We start from the raw sequence: 19,523 nt of genomic DNA, 5'->3' as shown, positions 1-19,523 counted from the left end.
CTCCATCTACGTACATACGCACGTCTGCTGCTGCAGTCGAGGGGCACAGTTCTTCTTGTCTCTCAGAACTCTGCAACTCACATTGATTACACTTTGCGCGTTGCATCCTGCACTGCCGCACTTTGACGCGGCCCCTCTTCCCTCGTCCCGCGGCCCGCTACCCGGAGGGTAACCTCCTTGACTTTTTTTGTGGAGAGACAGAGAGACGCATCTGCTTGCGACTTACGTATTTGGGTGGATGTTTGGTGGAGGCATCCGTGGATGTATGTACGTGAGGCGCGTGTGCGACCATCCAGGGACCGGTCGTCGCCCCCCTTCTCGACCCTTCGTGCGTGGGTGCGTCCGGACCTGCAACGCTGCAACGCCCAACGTAAATCATGACAAGACGATGGATGGGCCGTCCCTCATCCGTTTCTTTGCACTCTGTTGGGGTGTGTGTTTTTTGTTTCTTTCTCGCCCCATAACGCATACGACGGGCTAGTTACTACCGTGCTACAGTTGGTAACTTAGTACGTTTGGTAGTCCGAGGAGCCAACTCCCAGCCCAGCCGCCTCGCGCCTCGCACCGGGCCACCCTAACCGGATAAGCGCCGTCACCCATTCCGCCGCGGCTGTTGTTCTTTTTTTTTTCTTCTTCGTCCCTCTCTTCTCGTTTTGTGCATCCTCTCCGGCCGTTTCCTGTGCCGGCAGGGTGGTAGTGCAACGAGGCGTGATGGCGTCACTGGACATCACGAGGGCGTGGAACAAGTAGGTATGTACAAAACTTGGAGAGCCAAACAACGTTTCCCAGCTGCCCATCTGGCAGATGTCGGGTGGCCGGGGGGGACCGGGGGGAAGGGGGGGCTCAAGAGCGCGACTGGAATTGATAAGCTGCGGGATGTCGCGCAGACAGGCGCGCCGTGGATAGAGGAAAGGGCTTGGGTAGAGCACTTCTCATCAGCAGATAAAAAGGAACCAGACGCAGAAGCGCCTGCAAGCCCTGGAGATCCGCCGCCTCGAGGGCGTTGTCCGCCCGCCGTTCGTCCGCCTCCAAGCAGCGCCGGCAGCTGCCTAGTACCTCGAGCAAACTACCGTGACATACGTGACATAACACCACCTGCTGCATGTCCCAAAAAGAAACGCTGCACGGACCGACCTAGAATGACACCACCAGTCCCGCAGTGTGGCCTTGGTTGGCCCCGGTATCACACTTTCACAGCTCGCTCTCACCCCCAGCCACCCTCCTGGGCCTGTCGCCATTCCCCGTTTGGCAGACAGATCTAAGACAGCAGCAGCCGGGGTTGGGATCAGAGCCCCGTCCATCGTGGGGCCATGAGACAAACAAGAAAATGACAAGGGCTAGCTCAAGTGACACAGCTGGCCCGATCTCACTTGCAGTGGGTGGGGCTGCGTAGAGTCCGTGCCGTGCTACTGCTGCTGCTGCCGCCGTCGTTGCTCTGCGAGTTGCCTCAGCCGCCGTCCGTGGCATGCACACGAATCTGGCCTCGACTGGTCTCTGCCATTGTCGCCAACGCTTGTCTGATTTGACTCTCCTCTCAATACTAGATTACAGTGGTTTTTGCATAATACAGTACAGTTCGGTGATAAGGTACTCCCGCAAAATACACCTCAGCGCGCCGTATCCCAGTGTCCCCTCCCCAATGCATTACCATACTCGACGGGTCCCGGTTGTCAATCACGATCAACCCCCGTCAGCATCATGTCGTTTCCTCCGTTAAATATGCTTTTCGTCGTGTGAGCCTTGGCTGATCCATGGCCACCGGATAAAAAAAAAAAAAGACAAAAGATATGGTGCTGTAGAAGTCCTCCTCGCCCTCCTTGGGATATCACAATGTGGCCCCGCAGCCTTCCCCAGCAAGACCAGAACAGCCAGTGTACGCCGGAACATGGTGGTAGAAAGCAAAACGGGTAATAAGAATGGACCAGAAAAGGAAAAATCGAAGCGGCGCTTTCCTGTTGCGGCTGAGAGCCCCAAACGAAGGCATGCCGGCGTCCTGCTGTGGGTGTAGGAAGGGCCAGTTCTGTCGCGGCGCTGTGGCAAACGCGGCCAGTCCAGGGAACCCGCTTCTGCGGCGTTTTGCACCTCTCCTGCGCAGCTGGTGTGGTCGAGGACGGCGTGTGTGTGTGTGTGCGTGTGTATGGGACTGATCGTGTTCGTGTGGCGTGTCTGCGTGGTCCGTGTGTGCGGTTGCAGTAGTGGTTGCGCATGGCCTCTCTCCAGACGCCGAGCGTCGTGTGTCTCGGCACTGACCCCACAGACGATGCCAAACTAGGCTTCGCATCATCTCTCACCAGGTACGCAAAAGCAACGGCAGACATTTCCCTCAGAAATCATCGCCCCGCTTCTCAGCTGTCTTGGACTTTGGTGGAGCGCGTCGCTTCCGGCTGCGTTCTTCCTGCTCAATGACCGGCACGGCTGCCGGGATGAATTCGACCCCACGGTTCCTGCTGTTCGGCCTGGCATGCAGCTTGCGGTGGTTGTTGAGGTTGTCCTGGCGGTTGAACTGATCCTTACCACAGAACTCGCAGGAGAAGCGGTTGGGTCCTTCGCCATGGAAGCTGGGGTAGGCTGTTAGGGCATGATTCAACGCAGGAGGATGTGTGGGACTAACGTCTGCTTGTGGCGCTTGAGATGCTCGTTGCGGCGAAACGCCTTGTGACACCCGGGGTAGTCACACTTGCACATGGCCCGTCGTACCACGTCGACGGGAGCACTGTCGCTCTGGCTCGAGACTTTCCTTGTTGCCCGGATCTGAGCCCTCTGCAGCTCTGTTGTCTTGCGTTGAATCTCATGAACCATCATCTTACGATGGGCCCGTAGGCGCCCAGGTGATGGCGGCCCCTGAAGGTGATACCTCTCAAGAGGGGACTGGGAATGCCGCTCCATATCCAGAGCCTCCATGTCGTTTGAGCCCAAGCTCTTGTGCGGAAAGAAGGAGATGGGGCTGTCATTGGCACACGACCACGAGGAGGAGGATTCAGCCACCTCGGACCCAGAGAGGCTGTGCGTCGGAGTCATCATAAAGGACGTCGGGCCCATGGCCGTCTGAGGGGAGACGGTGTACATGGGATAGGGTCCGGAAGGAGTGACGGAGCCCATTGAGTGTTGTGATGCCATGTTCATCTCGAGCATGTGGTCGTAGTCGGGAGTAGCCATGCCGTCCATCTTCTTGATAGGGGTGGTGGGCATCCCATTGGAGAAGGAGATGTGCTCCGGCTCGCTCTTGACGGGACCGAACATATACTTAGACATGCTGTGCGAGGGCGATGTGAGCTCTGCAGGATGGGAGCTGGCAAATGCAGTGCCATCAAAGTCGAGAGTGAGCTCGTTGGGTGTTGATCGTCGAGAGGTCGGGGTGAAGGCTTCGTAGGCCGACGAGGCCGACGAGAAGCTGGTGCCCGTCGACGGGCACGACATGGCCTGGCTGCACATGCTGAAGCCGTCGTCCATGTCGAACCGAAAGTCGGATTCGAACTGCATCTTGGTGTTTGAAGACGGTGGAGGCTCTGTGCTGTCAAAGCTCTCTGCGTGCTGCTCTGTGACACGTTTGACTTTGACCGACCAAAATGAGATCTTGCAATGTCATGTAAGTGAGGCGTGAAGGAAGAGCGGTTGTCGGGAATGCCTTTTCATTCACGAGGGACGCCCCTGAAGATATAGCAGCGAGGAGGAATGGGCTGTGGAGGAAGATGCCGACTGGACTGAGACACGTCTGGTGCGGATCAACCCCAGCCGATCGCGAGACCTGGTGGTGCTGAGCAGGAGAGACGCCGAGAGACAAGTGGTGTGGTCCCAAGGCCGGAAAGGAATGGACAAAGATATAGAGGACAGGTACAGGTAGATCTCGATATTGGGGGGAGGGGCGCCAGAGATACGAGCAGTCGATCCAAGGAGGCCAGGGCCGCTCCACCTGAACTATCGGTGGTATAGACTGATGTTTTGGATATCCGGCAGTGTTTCTGAGCACCCTCGACGCTTGCCAGCTCATGAAAGGGAGCAGGCTGGCTAGTTATAGGAAGCCAGTGTGGATGGATGGCAAGGCCCTCCATCGGCCGTGGCGGCCGACAGCCATGGGCGGCGGAGGCATGCCGACCTGGCCCCATCAGCCAAACGCAAGGCCGAGGATGGTAGCCGTCATGTCAGGTCAGGTCAGGTCCTGGCTCCATCCGGCCAGACGAGGCAAGATGCGCTAGAGCCAACCGAGCTTCTTTTTCCTTTGCTCCTCTGAAAAGGAACAAACAGACATGCCGGTGTTTAGTCGAGGCGTCCGCATGTGCGTGCTGAGGTGTGGATGGCAGCGATGGGGGGGGCCCGGCGGCGGCGGGCAGGCAGAGCGGACGGAGGAGGAGGAGGAGTGGGAGTGAGGTGAGGGATGGAGCAGAGTGGGGTGGTGAGTGCAAGAGGGAGGGAGTGTGTCAAAGCACCCGCCGGTGGTTGAGTGAGTGAGGTGCCTGAGGTGTGGTGAGGTGGTCGTGTGGAACGGCGAGCTGGGGTGGCGGATCGTCTTGGCAGCCCGCACTGGAGAATTGGAGGTCCAGGTGCCTGAGGCGTGTGCGGGCCGGGGGGGGGGGGGGGGGGGGGGGGGGGGGGGGGCGCGCTGAGGCGTGCTTGCTGGGCGGTGCAGCGCCGTGTGGTGGTGTGCTGTGGTGTGCTGCTCGCCGCGCGGGAGGGGAGGGGAGGGCGTGTGCAGGGTGCCTGGGGGACTCTCGCAGGTCGGTATTAACGCACCCAGGCGCTGCTGCGCTGCCCTTGGGGGTGAGGTGAGGTGGATGGATTGAGATGCCCTGCCCTTTGTGGGTGCGCGAGGCAATACTCGCTTTACTGGCAGTTAGCTCGGGGCGTGTTAGCCGACGGGACATGGACCCATGGATGGACCGGGGGGGGCGCCCGAGATCGCCTCCACTCCAGACACAGACAGGGCAGGCCTGCTGCCGCTTCTATGGGAGACGGGTACCTTGGTGCTTGGCTTCAAGTTGGGTTCGGCAGGGGAGGCCAGCGCAGGGCAGCGCAGGGCAAACCATGCTCGCCGACGTACCTTGGTACTGGTGCTCCGTCCGACCTTGGTGCCTGTCGGCCTGAATGACCGGTGCGCACGCCATATTCAGATGGCATGAGAGTGTTTCCGTTTGATGGCCCCGTTCAAAGTCAAGGTTGAGTGCTTCTGCTCGCGGTTGACATATGGACGGGCGACCAACGGCGTACCCAGTGAGGGAGGGGCGTGTTATACTCTCGCTCTCTCGCGCTCTCTCTCTCTGTGCCGCCCGTAACGAAGGCAAGCACCTGGGGGGGAGGGGCACTTGCCTCGCGGAAGGCCCTCCCTTCTTACCTGCCGTACCTGCCTTGCGCATCAAATGAGCAAAGGTACTAGCGAGCAAGTACGGCACCTCGCTCCTTCCTCACCTCACCTTAGGTAAGGTCCGGAGTTACGGGCCTTGAAAGCCATCCAACTCACTCTCCGTGACCCGTGGCCCATGCCTTGTCCCACTTCTCTCGCCCGTGACCCCCTCGCCAACCCGCTTCCCTGCTTCCGACTCAGGCACAGAGGGCCATTGTTGCACCTCATAAGTCATGGCCTCAATCCCCGTCCGTTCGCCCCGCGGCCGCACCCGTCGACGAGTGGTTGCAGCCAGGAAGAACCACTCACTGCCCTGTCACAGGGGGCCTTCCGCAGGGCCACCGTTGCAGTTTGGCCTCCACGCGCATCGCAGGCGAGCAAACAGCTGGAGCCGCCCAACCATCCTCTCACACAAGCCTACAGGCAGGCAGCGAAATATGGGCGCCAGAGAGCCACGGGCTTTCCCAAAGCAGGCACGGCATCGTCCGGTGAATCAAGCTCGCGCAGCGTCTGTCCCAGGCCAACTCAAACAATACACAAACACGTACTAGGTACGCCGCGCCCTTGAATGCAAGCGAGCCCGTCTAGCGCTGGTTCCTGCTCCCGGGCCCGTTGGTTGCTGATGATAGATCGAGTGGGGAAAGTCCCTGTCTGTCCACGGCGTACGCACTTGCATGCATGAACGGTCATTGCCGACGCGCCGTCGCCCTCTGAGCCACATCGCCCGTCCTCCACCCGCTGGGCTGGGGCCCTCCGTTGGCACTTGGCGCGTCAGATCCGACAGGACAGACGGGATGGGACCCCTCCCGTCTGGGAAGACAGACCGGGGTCCGCCACTCCCTCGACTACGAGGCACAGAAACATGCAGATGGACTCCACGTCGTCGCCATCCGCCAAAGACGAAAGCTACCAAGGTCGGCGGAACATGGCCGCTGAGCGGCCAAAATGCGGCTCATAGGGCAATTATTTCTACGCACCCGCGGCGAGACGACAATGTAGGTACCGTTGTGGCCCAGTCGAGGCCAGGCAATCGCATTCGTCCCGCAATCCTGCTGGCCCGTCCTGTACAAAGTCCCCCCAGCCACCAGCAAGCACAGGGGCCTGGCCATCGTGGCGCGACGATGACGCTGCGGCCACGATCGCTCCACACTTTGGCAGCGCTGGCTGATGGAATGGGTGTCCTCCTGGAATGGACTCGATGGCAAATTTCCATCCCAAACATCGTTCGTGGGTGAGACAGCCATATCTCGCCGAGAGGTACCGATGAGGGGTCCCCAATTGTCCACCGGCCGTGCTCTCCTGAACCACCTGTCGATGGCCCAAAGGGAGCTGAGAGTCCAGCGTGCCTTTGCCTCTTCGGGCCACAACTTTCGCCCGCCGTCGACTTCGGCCCACGATGCGAAAAGAAAAGAGAGTTTCGTGCTTCTGTGGGTCTCACACAGCAGAAGGGCATCTGGGACGTGCCCATCTCCGCTTATTGGCGATCAGTCCAGGAACCAAGCAAGGGGAGGATGCTAGCACGTGGAAGGGCGAGGCCACACCGGGCCCAACGCGCGGCAATCCAAAACCGCCCGTCTTGCCGCCTCTGAGGTGAGCTCGACATCGCCTGTTCACCTTTGCCGGGGGTTGAGGTCCGGGCATTTGGGCATCCGGAGCTGGCATCCGGAGCTTGATCCCCTTCGCTGCGGGGCGCCCAGGTCTGCTATCGGCGGCGTTGATGTCATCTGCGGCACGGCCTGCCTGGCCGTTCTCTATCCCAGCTCGTCCCATGCCAAATCGCCCTGCCGACATTGGACGCCAGATGATGAGCACGATATGCACCGCCGCCACCGTCACAGAAGCTCGCTAGCCGACGCTGCGCCGCTTCCTCGACACTCACGTAAGTTCTCTTGAGCCACCGTCTCGCAGCCTTCTACTCATACCAGTCGGCATTGCAAACCCGGGGCCGCGCGCCCAGTGTTCTGTCAAAGGCAGGGCGGCTGCATGGACTTGAGGCCGCATTTCCTTTGCCATTCATGGCCCTTGTCAAGTTGTCACCAGTGGTGCACTAGGTCTCGCTCACGGGCTGTAGGTGCCCAGCACCCGGGGCACACGTCACATGCAGTGCGCAGGACGCACCTCACGCCGGTGAGAACCAGATCCGCAGTGTGCAATTAGTTTCCTCGAGCCCGAACTGATACGCCGCTCTTCGCTGACAAGGTCCTCTAGGCGTTGCCCAAATAGGTTGGCAGGCCCTCCTCCCGAGGATTCCCTGGTCATAATGGCATCACCCCAGCCCAGAGGGTTGCAATGGAGATTGCCGACGCTGAAGCCAGTGGACCCATTCCGTCGTGGCGCCTCGTATTCCCTACCGAGCAGCGTTGTTGATCCGGCAGTGCTGGGCTTGAGAGGGCGGCGTCGAGAAGACTGCGAGGCGGCCTTGTGTGTAAAGCAGCGACCCTCTTTTCTGACCCTGGACATGCGAACTCAATTAGACAATAGCCGCCGGCCGTCCGCCCTACATGCGGCAACGGGGCCAGGTCGCCGTGGGGATGAGACCTTGTCACCAGGAACACGGCGAGGGCAGCCCTGTCGGACCAGAAGCTCGAGTATAGGCAGGCAGGTTGCTCTCAGCTGGACCACTCTTGGATTATTGAATTGCACCTAGGTCTTGGGTTGGTTGATCCCACCACGGACATGGCGATAACCAAGCAGGAGTCCGAACGGCACGTCCAACGCGGCGTCATCCCGGCACTTCCACTACGTTGTCTGCATTGCTTTTTGGTCGAGGGCTCGACGGTTTGCGAGTGGACGGCTTCTCCGCGGCCTGTTGTCGCGACCGTGAAGTCTGTCCAATGCCCAGGCCCAGCAGCAGCAGTCCCCGCGGCCGAGTGTGCATGATGCATCGACCGTTGTCGCGAAGGTGGCTGTCACCGTTGTTGCCGGCCAATGAGCAGTATCTCAAAAGCGGAAGCGTCACGCCTCGATATTGTGCTGCTGATGTCGCTATCGCAACTGAATGCCACTTCGCGCGAGCGGGCGTCAGTCGGCTTTCCGCATTGGTAGTCACGCCATCCCAATGCGCTCGATCTTGGCACCGGCTGTCGTCAACGCAGTGACGAATCCTTTGACGCACAGGAAGCTTTGCCGACGTCTCTTCAACTCGAGTGATCAGTCATATGTACGCGCTGCATCCCGGACAATCAGGCAACGACCGCAACTGGCCGAGGTGGGGTACGTACCTGAAAATTGCTTTGCCCCTCGACCTTTTCGAACGAAAGGGAGGTGCCGATCTGGTCTAAGCGATGTCGAGGGGATGGGAGTCATGGGGCTCATGAGCAATTCCCCACTGCCGACGGTGCACCACAAGGCCCTCACTACAGCATCGAGGCAAACATGGCAATCTCGTTGCGAATCCCAGTTGCATCCCTGGGAAACGGCCATACACGCACCCCACCTCGCCATCCTCAGCAGAGTCCCTGGGCAGCCGGCTTGGCATCATCACCCACTCCCCTCCCACATACGGCCCATCTGACATGCATCTATGCATCTATATGGCAAAGCTGAGTGCCGGCTAAATGAAAAGCATGTCGCCCTGCCTTTGTTGTTTATCGTCCGAGATGCAGAGCTGGACTTGAGGGCGTTGAATGCATCTCGTCCCGATGTCAGTCGCCGACCTTCCCCACCCCTCGAACGAGGGACCAAGAGCCTCACAGAACATGCATCGCGCTCCAGTACTGGAACGCTGCTGTCACACACAATGGTTCCCAAAATCCCCGCCACCTACCGAAACGGATCCCGAGAAGGCATGTCGAGTGAAGCGGCTGCTACCCTGAGTAGGAGGTATACTAGGTCATTCCAGGGCCTGCCTGGTCCGCGTACCGTCCACGGCGCTCCAGAGGAACCTTTGCTGTCGGTAGCGGCCGTATTCTTTGCCTGGTTGCTGGTCGGTTCGCCCACTGCCGACTCTTGGCATGTTGGGCTGAGCGCTTGGCCAGCAGTCAAGACCGGTGGGACGGGCTTTGCTTCAGACGGCGTTTGTCGTGACGGGAAGAAGGCGCTCTCACGGCGTCCCCGCGGGTCTGGAACAAGGAAAGCCAAGGGCAGCATGGATCATTGGCCGATGCTCTGGGACGCACGCTGTCACTTGCCGCTTCCTTGCTCTATGATCTCGGGCCCTACCCGCTTTTGAGGGATGGGACCTGTCCTGCCAGATTGGTCGACCCCTACGCCCCTCGGCCCACCACGCAGCATCCCTTCTAGGGCGAGGACCCGTTCAGAATATCTCTCTTGGATCGAGAAGCATGATCCACGGATCCTTCAAGGCAGTAGGTCTCGTGCACTGGGTACTGCCCTGGTGTTTCTGGATTACTCTAGCCCCGTCTCTGTCCAAGAGAGGTGTCGGATAGTAATCACGACCACAGGTGCGGGACTTCCGTCTTGCAGTTTCGACGACACAATCGGTCGGCGATGTCGATGGGTCCGGGCGTTCGGTGGGTATCGGTGTGTCGTGGCTCTTGTTGACGACTGCCGACTACGGTCTCAATGATCAGCCGGAGAAAGGTCGGCCAAAGACCAATGTCAATGCGTCCCGCGATGATGGCTGTGGGCTAGGTCAGTCGTGTGCTGGCATCGGGTGTCGGAAATGGTTTAACCCCGCGTGTTTACCGTACGCGGATGCCAAGGGCAGCTGAGTGTGTTCGCGAGCATGATCGCCACCACTCGCACGACGAAGAGGGTCTGGGTGGACTCTCGCGTGCCGGAAGAAAACTGCTGTTCAAGATGGCCCCCACCATAGGCCACGACGGCCGGCCGTCAGGTCAGGTCGAGGACAATCCAGCTTGCTCTGGCGATGGCTCGTTGATGTGAGACGCGGACGACTGCCCAATGGGGCATGTCGAGGAATGTGGTACGAGTATCTGGCAGAAGAACAAGGTAGTGCCTGCAAAGTAGTAAGGCGATGGCTGCCTCGTTCGCTAGCGACGTGGTAGTATTACTCGCGGGCGTGATCAGGCAAGTCAGGGACCCAGGGTTTGGGCCGAGCGGCGGCTGTGCCCATGCCCACGGTTGAACCCCGTCCGCCCCGCCCCGCCCCGCCCCGCAGAGGCTGCGGTGGACGGGGACGAGACGAAGTGGGGTACCCTGGAGCGGCCCGGCCAACTAAAGACTTGGACATAAATTAGCGAGCCTCTTCCAACAACCAGCCCTTATAGCTCAGTGGTAGAGCGCATCACTCGTACCAGATGTGATATGATGAGGTCCGCTGTTCGATCCAGCGTGGGGGCAGTTGCATTATCCTTTTGCCATTTTTGCCTGTTGTTCACGTCCCCAGCGCCAAGCTTCTGGCCTTGTTAAACTTTGCTCTGTTCCTCTTTTTTTTTTCCCCCTGTCTGTCCTTTTCTTTGGTTGCTGTTCAAAAATTTTCCATTCTCCTCCGTGTTTCTATTTTACGCCCGCCCCCCCGGCGCACGTGGTCGGGCTTGGCAGGGGAGCAGCACCCGGATATCGTGCCATGTCAACGAGTCAAGGCCGAAAAAGAGGCGTTCATCATCGTCTCAACCAGTTTCACGTTTTTTTTTCTATTCAACCGGGCAGGCAAGATGCAGTCAGGGCGTGCGTCGGAGCCGGAACGCCCAGAGGCCTGGGCCTTTGGAATCTTGCCCGGGTTGAAGGGGCAGTCGTCGGGCTTTGCTGCGTTGCGCGCTCCGCGGCTTTGCTGCACGGAGGAGTTTTCCATTCCAAGCTTTTTTTTTCTTCGTCAACTAGATGGCTTTTGGTACTACTATGGAGTCCCCTTGCTTGTCTTCCTGCCTGTGTGTGCTGTCGCCTTGCGTCTTTGCATGGTACAGAGCAGAGTGAGAGTGAGAGAGACAGGAGAGAGGGAGAGAGGGTGCTGTTAGCGAGCCGTTGCCCATGCAAAGCGAAGCTAACAGCACTGCCCGCTACTAGATAGCATCTGGTATCACTACACCACAAAAGCTGCAGCGCTGCCTTGGTCGTGCTTGCATGCGCGCTCCTCGCGCCAGCGCTATCACTTACACTTGCGTGTAGATGGGGTCGCTATCACTTACACTTGCAGTGCACGGGGGTGGGCTAGGCAGTGCACGCGCTTGGCCATGCAGCGTCCAGAGAAAAACCCTTGTAGTTCTTACACTCAGACGCACACACACGCGGACAATCTTTCTCATTCATTCTCTCTCTCTCTCTCGCGCCCTCACATGATGCCTCTCGCGTAGCTCCTCGGCGCCGAGTTTTTAGTGCGCCGGCCGGGCGTCGCAACGGATCCTCCCACATGCACATCAACGCCCCCCCTCCCCGCGGGGGAAGCGCGGCAAGGGCCATGGCGAACAACGGGCGCATTCCTGCCGAATGATGCTACTAGGCTACTACCGCGCACTACTGCATGTCGTCTTCGACAAGCCCATGCATGCATGCGTGCATGGCCTTGGCCGAAACGTCGACAAAGCACACCATTTCTCACCCAGGGTAGCTTCGAGGAGGAGGAGGAGCAAGGCACAGGCACAGAAAAAAAAAACGCTCCGAGCATCCTTGTCCCTGTTCCCGACCGGGTCGGTCCCCCCGATGGTCGTTGCAGATGGCCCAGGGGAATATCGCACCAATCGAGGAGCCTAGTTGACGACGTGCAGAATCGGCGATTGTAGCGTCGCCGCACCTCGTGGTGCTCGGTTGTCTGTCTGTGGGTGTCTGTGTGTTGCTTTCCTTTGGGGCCCCGGTCTTCCCGCTGCGGCTCTGACCATGGCAGGCTTCCAGAGAAAAGATCCAAGGTTTTCGTCCTTAACCCCTGCTCTCTTTCTTGACCGCTTTGCGGAGCGGGCTGCGCGGTTTTTGTCATTCCCTGGTTTTTAGCAACTTGGTTGAGCAGTGCAAGGCTGAACTTTGAAGCAGCTGCCGAGTTGGATATCCCCCGACTAACACCCAGCCGATAATAACACATGACGTATATGGTGGTATATGCACACGCAACGCAACGCAAAAAGCACCCTTGCTCTCTACTGCGCGGTGGTCGCACTGCTACTGCACGCACTTAAAGAAATCCTGATTATATGGCATGTAAGTTCGTCTCCCCCCGCCTCCCTGCCGTTATCGGCCCATGCTGGCGCGCCCCAGGAACATTTTCCAACCTGCATATCCCGCATGCTGCTCGGATGCATGGCGTTGCAAGAACGGCGATAACGCCCGCGACGACGAGAACCGCACAGCAGCGGAAAGGGCGGCATCAGCAGGCATACATATCATCATCCTCATCAACGATACAACGCAAGCGAGGCCCTCGAGATCAACTCGCGAGCGATACGACGGACGTCCCTAGCAGGGCCAACGGGCAGTAGCGGCTGCAGTAGCACGCCCAGCGAGTAAGCAGTAGCCCGTAGCAACATTGCAGCTCAGTAGGCCAAACGTCGTCATTGTCGAAGCACCATGCGGCTGTCGCTCCGTCCGTCTGCAGGGTCCTTGGCCCGCCACTGGGGGGCATTCTTTATCGGCCGCCCGCGGAGCCACTGGAGTCTCCCGGGTCCGCCGGCCGAGAGGAGGAGCAGCAGCACGAGGAGGGAAGGATTTCGGATGGAGGGGCCTTTCAGGCGGCTCCCCCTCCACCCTCCCTGCCCCCCTCCCCTCCCCTCCCCTCCCGTTGGGATACCACGCAGTAGTTACGTATTTGGTAGAGGCACGCGGCACGGGTTCCTGCGTCTGGTGCCTGTAAGGGTGGCATGGATGGGGAGGGGGGGAGAGAGGGGGACCTTGCAGCAGTAGCGCGAACACCAAGCCCGCGCCCCTCCGAGGGGTCACAAGGGGGCACATGGGCAGCGCCAAGTGGGCGAGGAGGTGGGAATGGGCAACGAGGCGACGCATGATGAGGGTGTCACCGCCTGGCTGTGAGTGAGTGCGTGCCTGCATCATCGAGGGGCATGGCAAGGCACGGCATGGCATGGCATGGCATGGGATGGCGTCCGGCGGAGGCGGCGGCGACGGCGGCGGCGGCAGCGGGCGGGGCTCGTGGCTCTCCCGTGGCCGCTACGGCCAATTGCCATTTTGGAACCGAGCCGTTGATCGGCCGGACCCGTCGGGCGGTCCAGCGAGGCCCAGCCTCCCTCTCCCGGCCGGATCAGCGGGCGGGGGTTGGAGGAGCATGGCGAGAACCATGAGGGCAAAGAAGCTGTAGCAGCGGCGGCACGAGGGTCCTGTTCCGTCTGTGGATTGGAAGACGTGTCAACAGGAACAGAGAGGATAACGCAAACTCGACCTGCGTGGTCCCCGAATCCCCTGTTTTCCGCTCCCCACCCGAGACGGCATTTTGAGATTCCGTACCGTATAGAAGGCCATCACGGCAAATGACATGACTCGGCCGTGCAATGGAGCACATTGGAGAGCGTGGGTCCGCCGCTCGTCCGAGGGCTCGCGATACTCCTCCTAGCTGTGAAGTTTGTCGACACCACATCTGTTGTTTCGTTTTTTTTTCCTGTGCTTCGTCACCTGTTATCCCACCGTGGTGGATTCTTTTTCGCTTACCATGCCGGCCCGACGACACCAATAGTCTCGTCGTGTGCCTTTTCGGGGTGTACACCCAGAGATTGGGGGGCCCTCTGCTGCTATTCGCGTTTTTCTTGGCTTTTTCCTCTCTTTCGATATCTCCTTCCTTGCTTGATTCCTTCCCTCCGACCCTGGCCCCTGGCCCAGGCGGGCGGAGGACCTGGCGGCGGAGACACCGGCGACCGGGGGGCGTGCGTGCGTGCGTGTTCCAACAAACTCCGTGAGGCTGAGGCCGTGGCGGAGGGCGGTATGTAAGTAGGCCCTGGATTGGTTAGGCAAAAGTACGGTACGGTAAATGTAGGTTCGAACGTTTTGTGGCGATGGCTTTTTCCCATGGCATCATGGCATGGCATGGCATGGGCCTGTGCCTTGCAGCAGCGGTATCAACACCACCACTACATAATACCACTACCACTACCACTACTAGCTCCAAGGTGGATACCGCGGATCTACGGTTTGTGTTTGTGCCTGCATGATCGAAAATGCAATGCGACACCCTCTTTTTAGTAGTTGAGCCCAGCCGATATGTCCGCTCGTACCGTCGGTACGGTAGGTAGTACAAAGGTAGGGGCCGTTGAAGACCTTCTCTTGCTACCTTACCTACTGCAGGGCAGACAGCAACAACATTGGTTGGCCGCCTAGCGAGCAAACCCCCTCCCCCCGGGCGCGACTTGGCACGCGAGGGCTTAACAGGCACAGACTATAGCACAGGAGGACAGGCGAGGCGCATGGGAGGCGGGGAGGTGTAGGTAGGTAGGATGCAGGGACAAGGCGGACAATGCCATTGTCCCGCTGGCTTGGCTCATCCTCCGCCCGATGATGCAACTGTGCGCGCTCCTCCCGCGCGCCGCGCCCTTGTCTCCCTAGCCGCAGGTGAGAGCATCGCCCTTGCGTCCGGCAGGACGGTGACTTTGTCGCCCCCGGTGCATACCTACCCTAGGTACTAGGTAAGTAAGGCGAGTAGTCGGTACGAGTACAAGTAGTCTTAGTCGTAGTTGCAGCAGTAGCTCGGTCCTGGACGGAACGGCAGGACCCGACTTTTGCCGTTTAAGCTCCCGCGGCCAGCCCCTCTCTGAAGGGCCCTCTCAGAGGGGATCAGCCAGCAAGCAAGGGCAAGTTGGTCATGCTCTTCTTCGTCGAACCTCGTCCCATGAAGCGACAGCCGACATGGAGCATACTTCCCGTCACCCACTGACACGGATACTACGTGAAAAGGCACGCGGCGGCTCAGCGCCACATATCGCCCATGAGCGCCCCCCTTCCCCATTCGGCCTCCATTTCGCCCAGAAGTGGCGGCCACGTTGCTACTCATGTCCTACTCTTCAGCCGAAAAGAGAACCACAGCAAAAACAGACAAAAACCGATTGAGTGTGGCTTGACATCGTACGATGTGGCCGGCCGGCAAATACGTAGGCGTGTGTGTGTGTGTGTGCGTGTGTCTGCCGTCGAGCGTCCGACCACCACCCCCAGTATGGACGGCCTCGTTCGTCCTTTACCCGCAAGGGTTCCTCCCCAATCGGGGTTGCGTGGTGGCGGGCTCCCGAGCTGGGCGGGAATGGCCTTCTGCAGTTCGGCAAGTCGCGACAGGAACGACAAGTCATACTGCGGTCGGGGGGGCAGAGCTGAGGTTCAGCGGGCGGGCGGGCGGGGAGGGCGTGTGCCTCCACTCTTTCTTTGGGCTTGGTTTTCGACGGCGGGCCCGGGCCGGGAGAGGGAGGGAGGGGATGGGAGGGGAGGGTCATCGTCACGGACGGAGTCGCGCACACGGGGTGGCGTTAGACCTGTAAGGCGCGTCCATGGATCCCGTGCTCCTCTTTTTTCTTGGGTGCGAAAGGGTCCCTGTCCCTGTAAGTGAGGGCTCATAAGGTTTTCTGGGAGGCGTGTGGCGACGTGATTGCTTGGAGTAGCTCTTGGGCCGGACGGAAGGTGGGATACGAGTGCGTGTGAGTGAGTGAGTGAGTGGCGCAGTAAGTCAGCATCTGGAGTGAGTGAGTGAGTGAGCGGGAGAGGCTGAACAGATAGACTTGGACGAGGGAACTGCAGAGAATGGTTACCAAGATAATACCAAGAGCCCCCGAGAGAACTGCTACATGCCAGTCAACACACCCGCCGGCCGACAAGCCTAGGCCTACAACATGCTTCGTCGCTGCATGCAAAGCGACCTGTCCGTCGAGAAGGATCCGGTATTGCACGGCGGCACAGCTAGTTGGCCCTCGCAGCGCTGGCTCCTCGGCCAAGGACATCGGCCAAGTACGCAGGAACGGACGGCCTCCACAGCCTCGCCCGGCAAGTGGTGATACGTATTATTTTTTTTTAACTGGGCCTGCCATGCATTGCCAAACCTTCGGACGGTCCCCAGCCACGGCCGCCGCCTTTTTGCTTGTCCCATAGCTACGCGTGTATCCATCTCCATCCCATCCCATATCCACCCGCCGCGTCGGTCGGTCCGGGTCGACTTCCAATTAGTTCCGTTCCCCATTCCAGCCCCGACAAAGTGCCCTGCCATGCCCTGCCATGCCCTGCCCTGCCCTGTCCTGCCCTGTCCTGGGCCCGCGGAGAAAACCCCGGGGGGGCTGTGCCATGTGGGAGAGGAACGGTAGCGGCGTGCCCGCGATTGCGACAGCTGTCAGCCCGTCAGGGGGCCTCTGGACGGCGGCGCAACCCACCACATGCCTCGTTTATTGGGCCTGGCCAAGCCTGAGCGCCACCCGATAAAGTGACAGGTCCGAACGGTTTGGCTTCCCGAACGCCGCAGGTCCCGAGGATGGTCGCGGTCGGTTCCCTGGGGCTGCTGGGGGGCAAGACGGGTTTGACTGAGTCGCTGCTCGAGAGACGCGCGGGCGGGCGCGGGCGGGCGGGTACCCCAGGCGGTGCTACTGGACAATACTCTTGGATTATCAGCCGTAGCCTCGAACTCTAAACGCGCTGATGGAAGGTCGCACCGTCAGGATCGCAACCGCCGGCCCGGGACCGTGTGACGAGGGTCCGCCCTGTACGCCGGTCTTCATACGACGACGAGCCAGATGTTGCGGCGGCCAAGTGAACCCTGGCTTGGGGGCGTAATACGATGCGGACTGGGGGGTCCTCGCCGATGCAGCGATCATGCACGCCCGGATTCTGGGCCAAGCGAGACAAGCGGTGATGGCTTCAACGTGCGTTCCCCGCAAGGGCTCGGACGCACCCACGATGCACCAAGGCGCGTCCCCGTCGACACCGCCGCTGCTTCGCGCTTCGTACGGGCCCCGAGCATCCTCGGCGATGGTGTGCTAACTCCCGCAATGACATGCAACGATCGGCCTAGCCAGCAGTCGTCCTCGGTACGGAACGACGGTACGGAACGGAGTCACGGTTGCATCGACGCGCGGCGCGCTGGAACGGCCGAGCGAACCTCGCGCTTAGCTTCAACGGCAGTTGTTGTCCTGCGCTACTGTAGCAGCTAGTCGACGATCGCCGCGTCTGCAACGGCCGCCACCTCTTCGTCCACCTCTTGGAGGACCTCCTCCATTTCCGCCTCGGTCGCCTCCAGACCCTCGGAGCTCATGAGCTTGTTGTCCTTGTCCTCGGCTGCAGTGCATGGTTAGCATACGTCCTTGCAGGCGGTAAGATTGCAGGGCGGCAGCCCTGCAGAGTTGGCACTCACTTCTCGCCTCGACCAGCAGGTTCTCTTGCACCTCGCAATCTGTCAGCACCGATCCGTCCCCGATAACGCACCTCTTCCCGAGGATGCACTTGGAGAGCTTGCAGCCCTTGCCGACAACAACGCCGTCCATGAGCACGCATTGTGAGAGCTTTGCGCCTTCCTTGATCTGGCATCCCGCCCCAACAACCGTCTCCTTGATCGACGTCTTCTCCTCCACCGTCACGTTCTCGCCGATCAGGCTGTCCTGCTTGGTGATGGTCGTTCGGGGCTTGACACCTTCCGGATACGCGACCTTCTTGGGATGCGCAAACGGTGAGGCTGCATCTGGTCCGGCCTCTTCAATGGAGGGAAGCTTTGCCAGCTGCAGGGAGATGGCCAAAAGCAACTGCGCCGTATCTACCCGCCGAATGAGAGGAACTGCATCCTGGCCCTGAGCGCCCGGTATGTAAGCGAGGACTGGCGGTACGTCGAAGCCAGGCAGCGATGAATCGCCTTTTCCTTGCACCTGGAGACTGTCAACACCCTGTATTTGCGGCCTTGACTGAGTCTTTGACGCAGCTTGACCAGCCGGGCTTGACTCCTTGGACGATGATATGCTCTCGGGCGTCGACTCGTTGTCGTCGTCGCCGCTACTCCTGCCGCAAAACGAATCGAAATGCAGCTTCTCGGCGAGGCCCGTCTGCCATTGCGCCTTTGCCCACCAGCCCACAACGTCCTCGCCGATGCTCTCGAGGCGGTCATTCTCCTTGACAAAGTCAAGGACCCATCGGGGGAAGACGTAGATGTGGGCGTCCCTCTTGGTCGTGTGCATCCGCGCACGGGGGTTGGCCCGCAAGAGCGCGTGCCTGAGTGGCAAGGACTTGCGCTCCTCAGTGATGTCGTTGAGCGAGTCTGTCGGGATCGAGTACACCAGCTTGGACAGATGCTGGAAGATGGATCCCCGTGGTGACGGGATCGGTGACGGCGGCAGAGGCGTCGTCGCAACGAAATCTGTCTCCTCTCCCTTGACCGTGACCGTGGCTTTCGTATCGTACCACACGGTCAACCCGCCATTGTGGCGGGGCTGGTGACCATTGGTGAAGTTGGTGCTGCTCAGCAGATCCGTTGCGCTGGCCGACTTGACCATCCAGGCTTGCAACAGCTTCTCCCCTGCCAGCTCACAAATCAGGTCGCACGGGAGAATGACGAAGTCGGATTGGATGAGCTCGCGAACTTCGGGGAGACGTAGAATCTCCGCGGTCCCGGTGTTCTGGTCCAGGTCCGCTGGGGCAAGGATGTCTGGCCGCGGAAGTGGTAGCCCCGTGAGATACGGGTTTGTGTTCATGGCTGCGGTGAGTGCCTGAGAGGCAGAGGGAGGGCATATCAATGTGATGTCTGGCCAATGTCAGCGACTGAGGGCGTGCAATTACAGGTTCCTTGCCATGGCCTTTGCGTGTCATAGAGACCGCCCGTAGGTGGTGCCAGGAGGCGGCCGTGAGACTTACCGGTGATGCCAGTTCTCAGGCAGAAGTCGATGGGATACCAGACCATGGGCCGATTGGCGATTGGCAACAGGGCCTTGGGGTTCTCGTCTGGGTTTGACGTAAACGTAGGGAACGACGAGCCAGGTCCGCAGAGAATGAGGGCCTGGAGCCCCGTCGAGGGCATCGAGGTGGCGTGGGGGGACATGGTGAGGAGGATGAGGTGCAATGCCCTCGCAAGGCACGGAATCTGCCTTGGGATGCCAGGGGTACGGTGCTGTCTTTCGCCTCTAGGGATATCCAAGCGCTCAGGCAGCCCTGGGATGGCTTCGCAGCAGATCGCAAGCGGGTGCTGCGCTGTCGTGTAGCTGCCGCAATGGTGAAGCCAGAAAGTGTCGCGGGGCAGCAATGAAGAGTCATGCAAAAGGTGCCAGAGATAATGTAGGGCTGTGGATTCAAGGTGTGGCTGGTGAGTGTGTGGCGCAGGTCGGAGGAAAGCCACAGTTTATTGTACTCGAGTGATGCACCGATGCGGCGGGTGCTTCACGTGCCTGTACGCCTG

The 19,523-nt window shown here is 60.0% G+C and overlaps 2 protein-coding genes and 1 non-coding gene across 3 annotated transcripts; 1 reads left to right on the top strand and 2 right to left on the bottom strand.

Moving 5' to 3' along the window:
• Positions 1-2,323: 2,323 nt before the first annotated feature.
• PLICBS_008145 (uncharacterized protein) lies at positions 2,324-3,480 on the bottom strand (the record flags this gene model as incomplete). The annotated part of the gene is made up of 2 exons (XM_018324369.2): positions 2,324-2,558; positions 2,612-3,480. 2 exons carry the CDS (start codon positions 3,478-3,480, stop codon positions 2,324-2,326), a joined length of 1,104 nt encoding a protein of 367 aa, XP_018177548.2.
• A 7,037-nt stretch (positions 3,481-10,517) lies between these two features.
• Positions 10,518-10,600, top strand: PLICBS_008144. The gene has a single exon. It is a non-coding gene; the product is annotated as a tRNA-Thr (tRNA).
• Positions 10,601-17,297: 6,697 nt separating this feature from the next.
• Positions 17,298-19,169, bottom strand: PLICBS_008143 (uncharacterized protein; the record flags this gene model as incomplete). Its single annotated transcript, XM_018324370.2, has 3 exons — positions 17,298-17,425; positions 17,502-18,875; positions 18,986-19,169. The coding sequence occupies 3 exons, from the start codon at positions 19,167-19,169 to the stop codon at positions 17,298-17,300; spliced, it is 1,686 nt and encodes a 561-aa protein (XP_018177549.1).
• Positions 19,170-19,523: the final 354 nt, after the last annotated feature.

Source organism: Purpureocillium lilacinum (genome assembly GCF_023168085.1).
Source record: "Purpureocillium lilacinum CBS 284.36 DNA, scaffold_6, whole genome shotgun sequence".
Taxonomy (NCBI): Eukaryota; Fungi; Ascomycota; class Sordariomycetes; order Hypocreales; family Ophiocordycipitaceae; genus Purpureocillium; species Purpureocillium lilacinum.
This window is presented reverse-complemented; position numbering and strand designations above follow the sequence as displayed.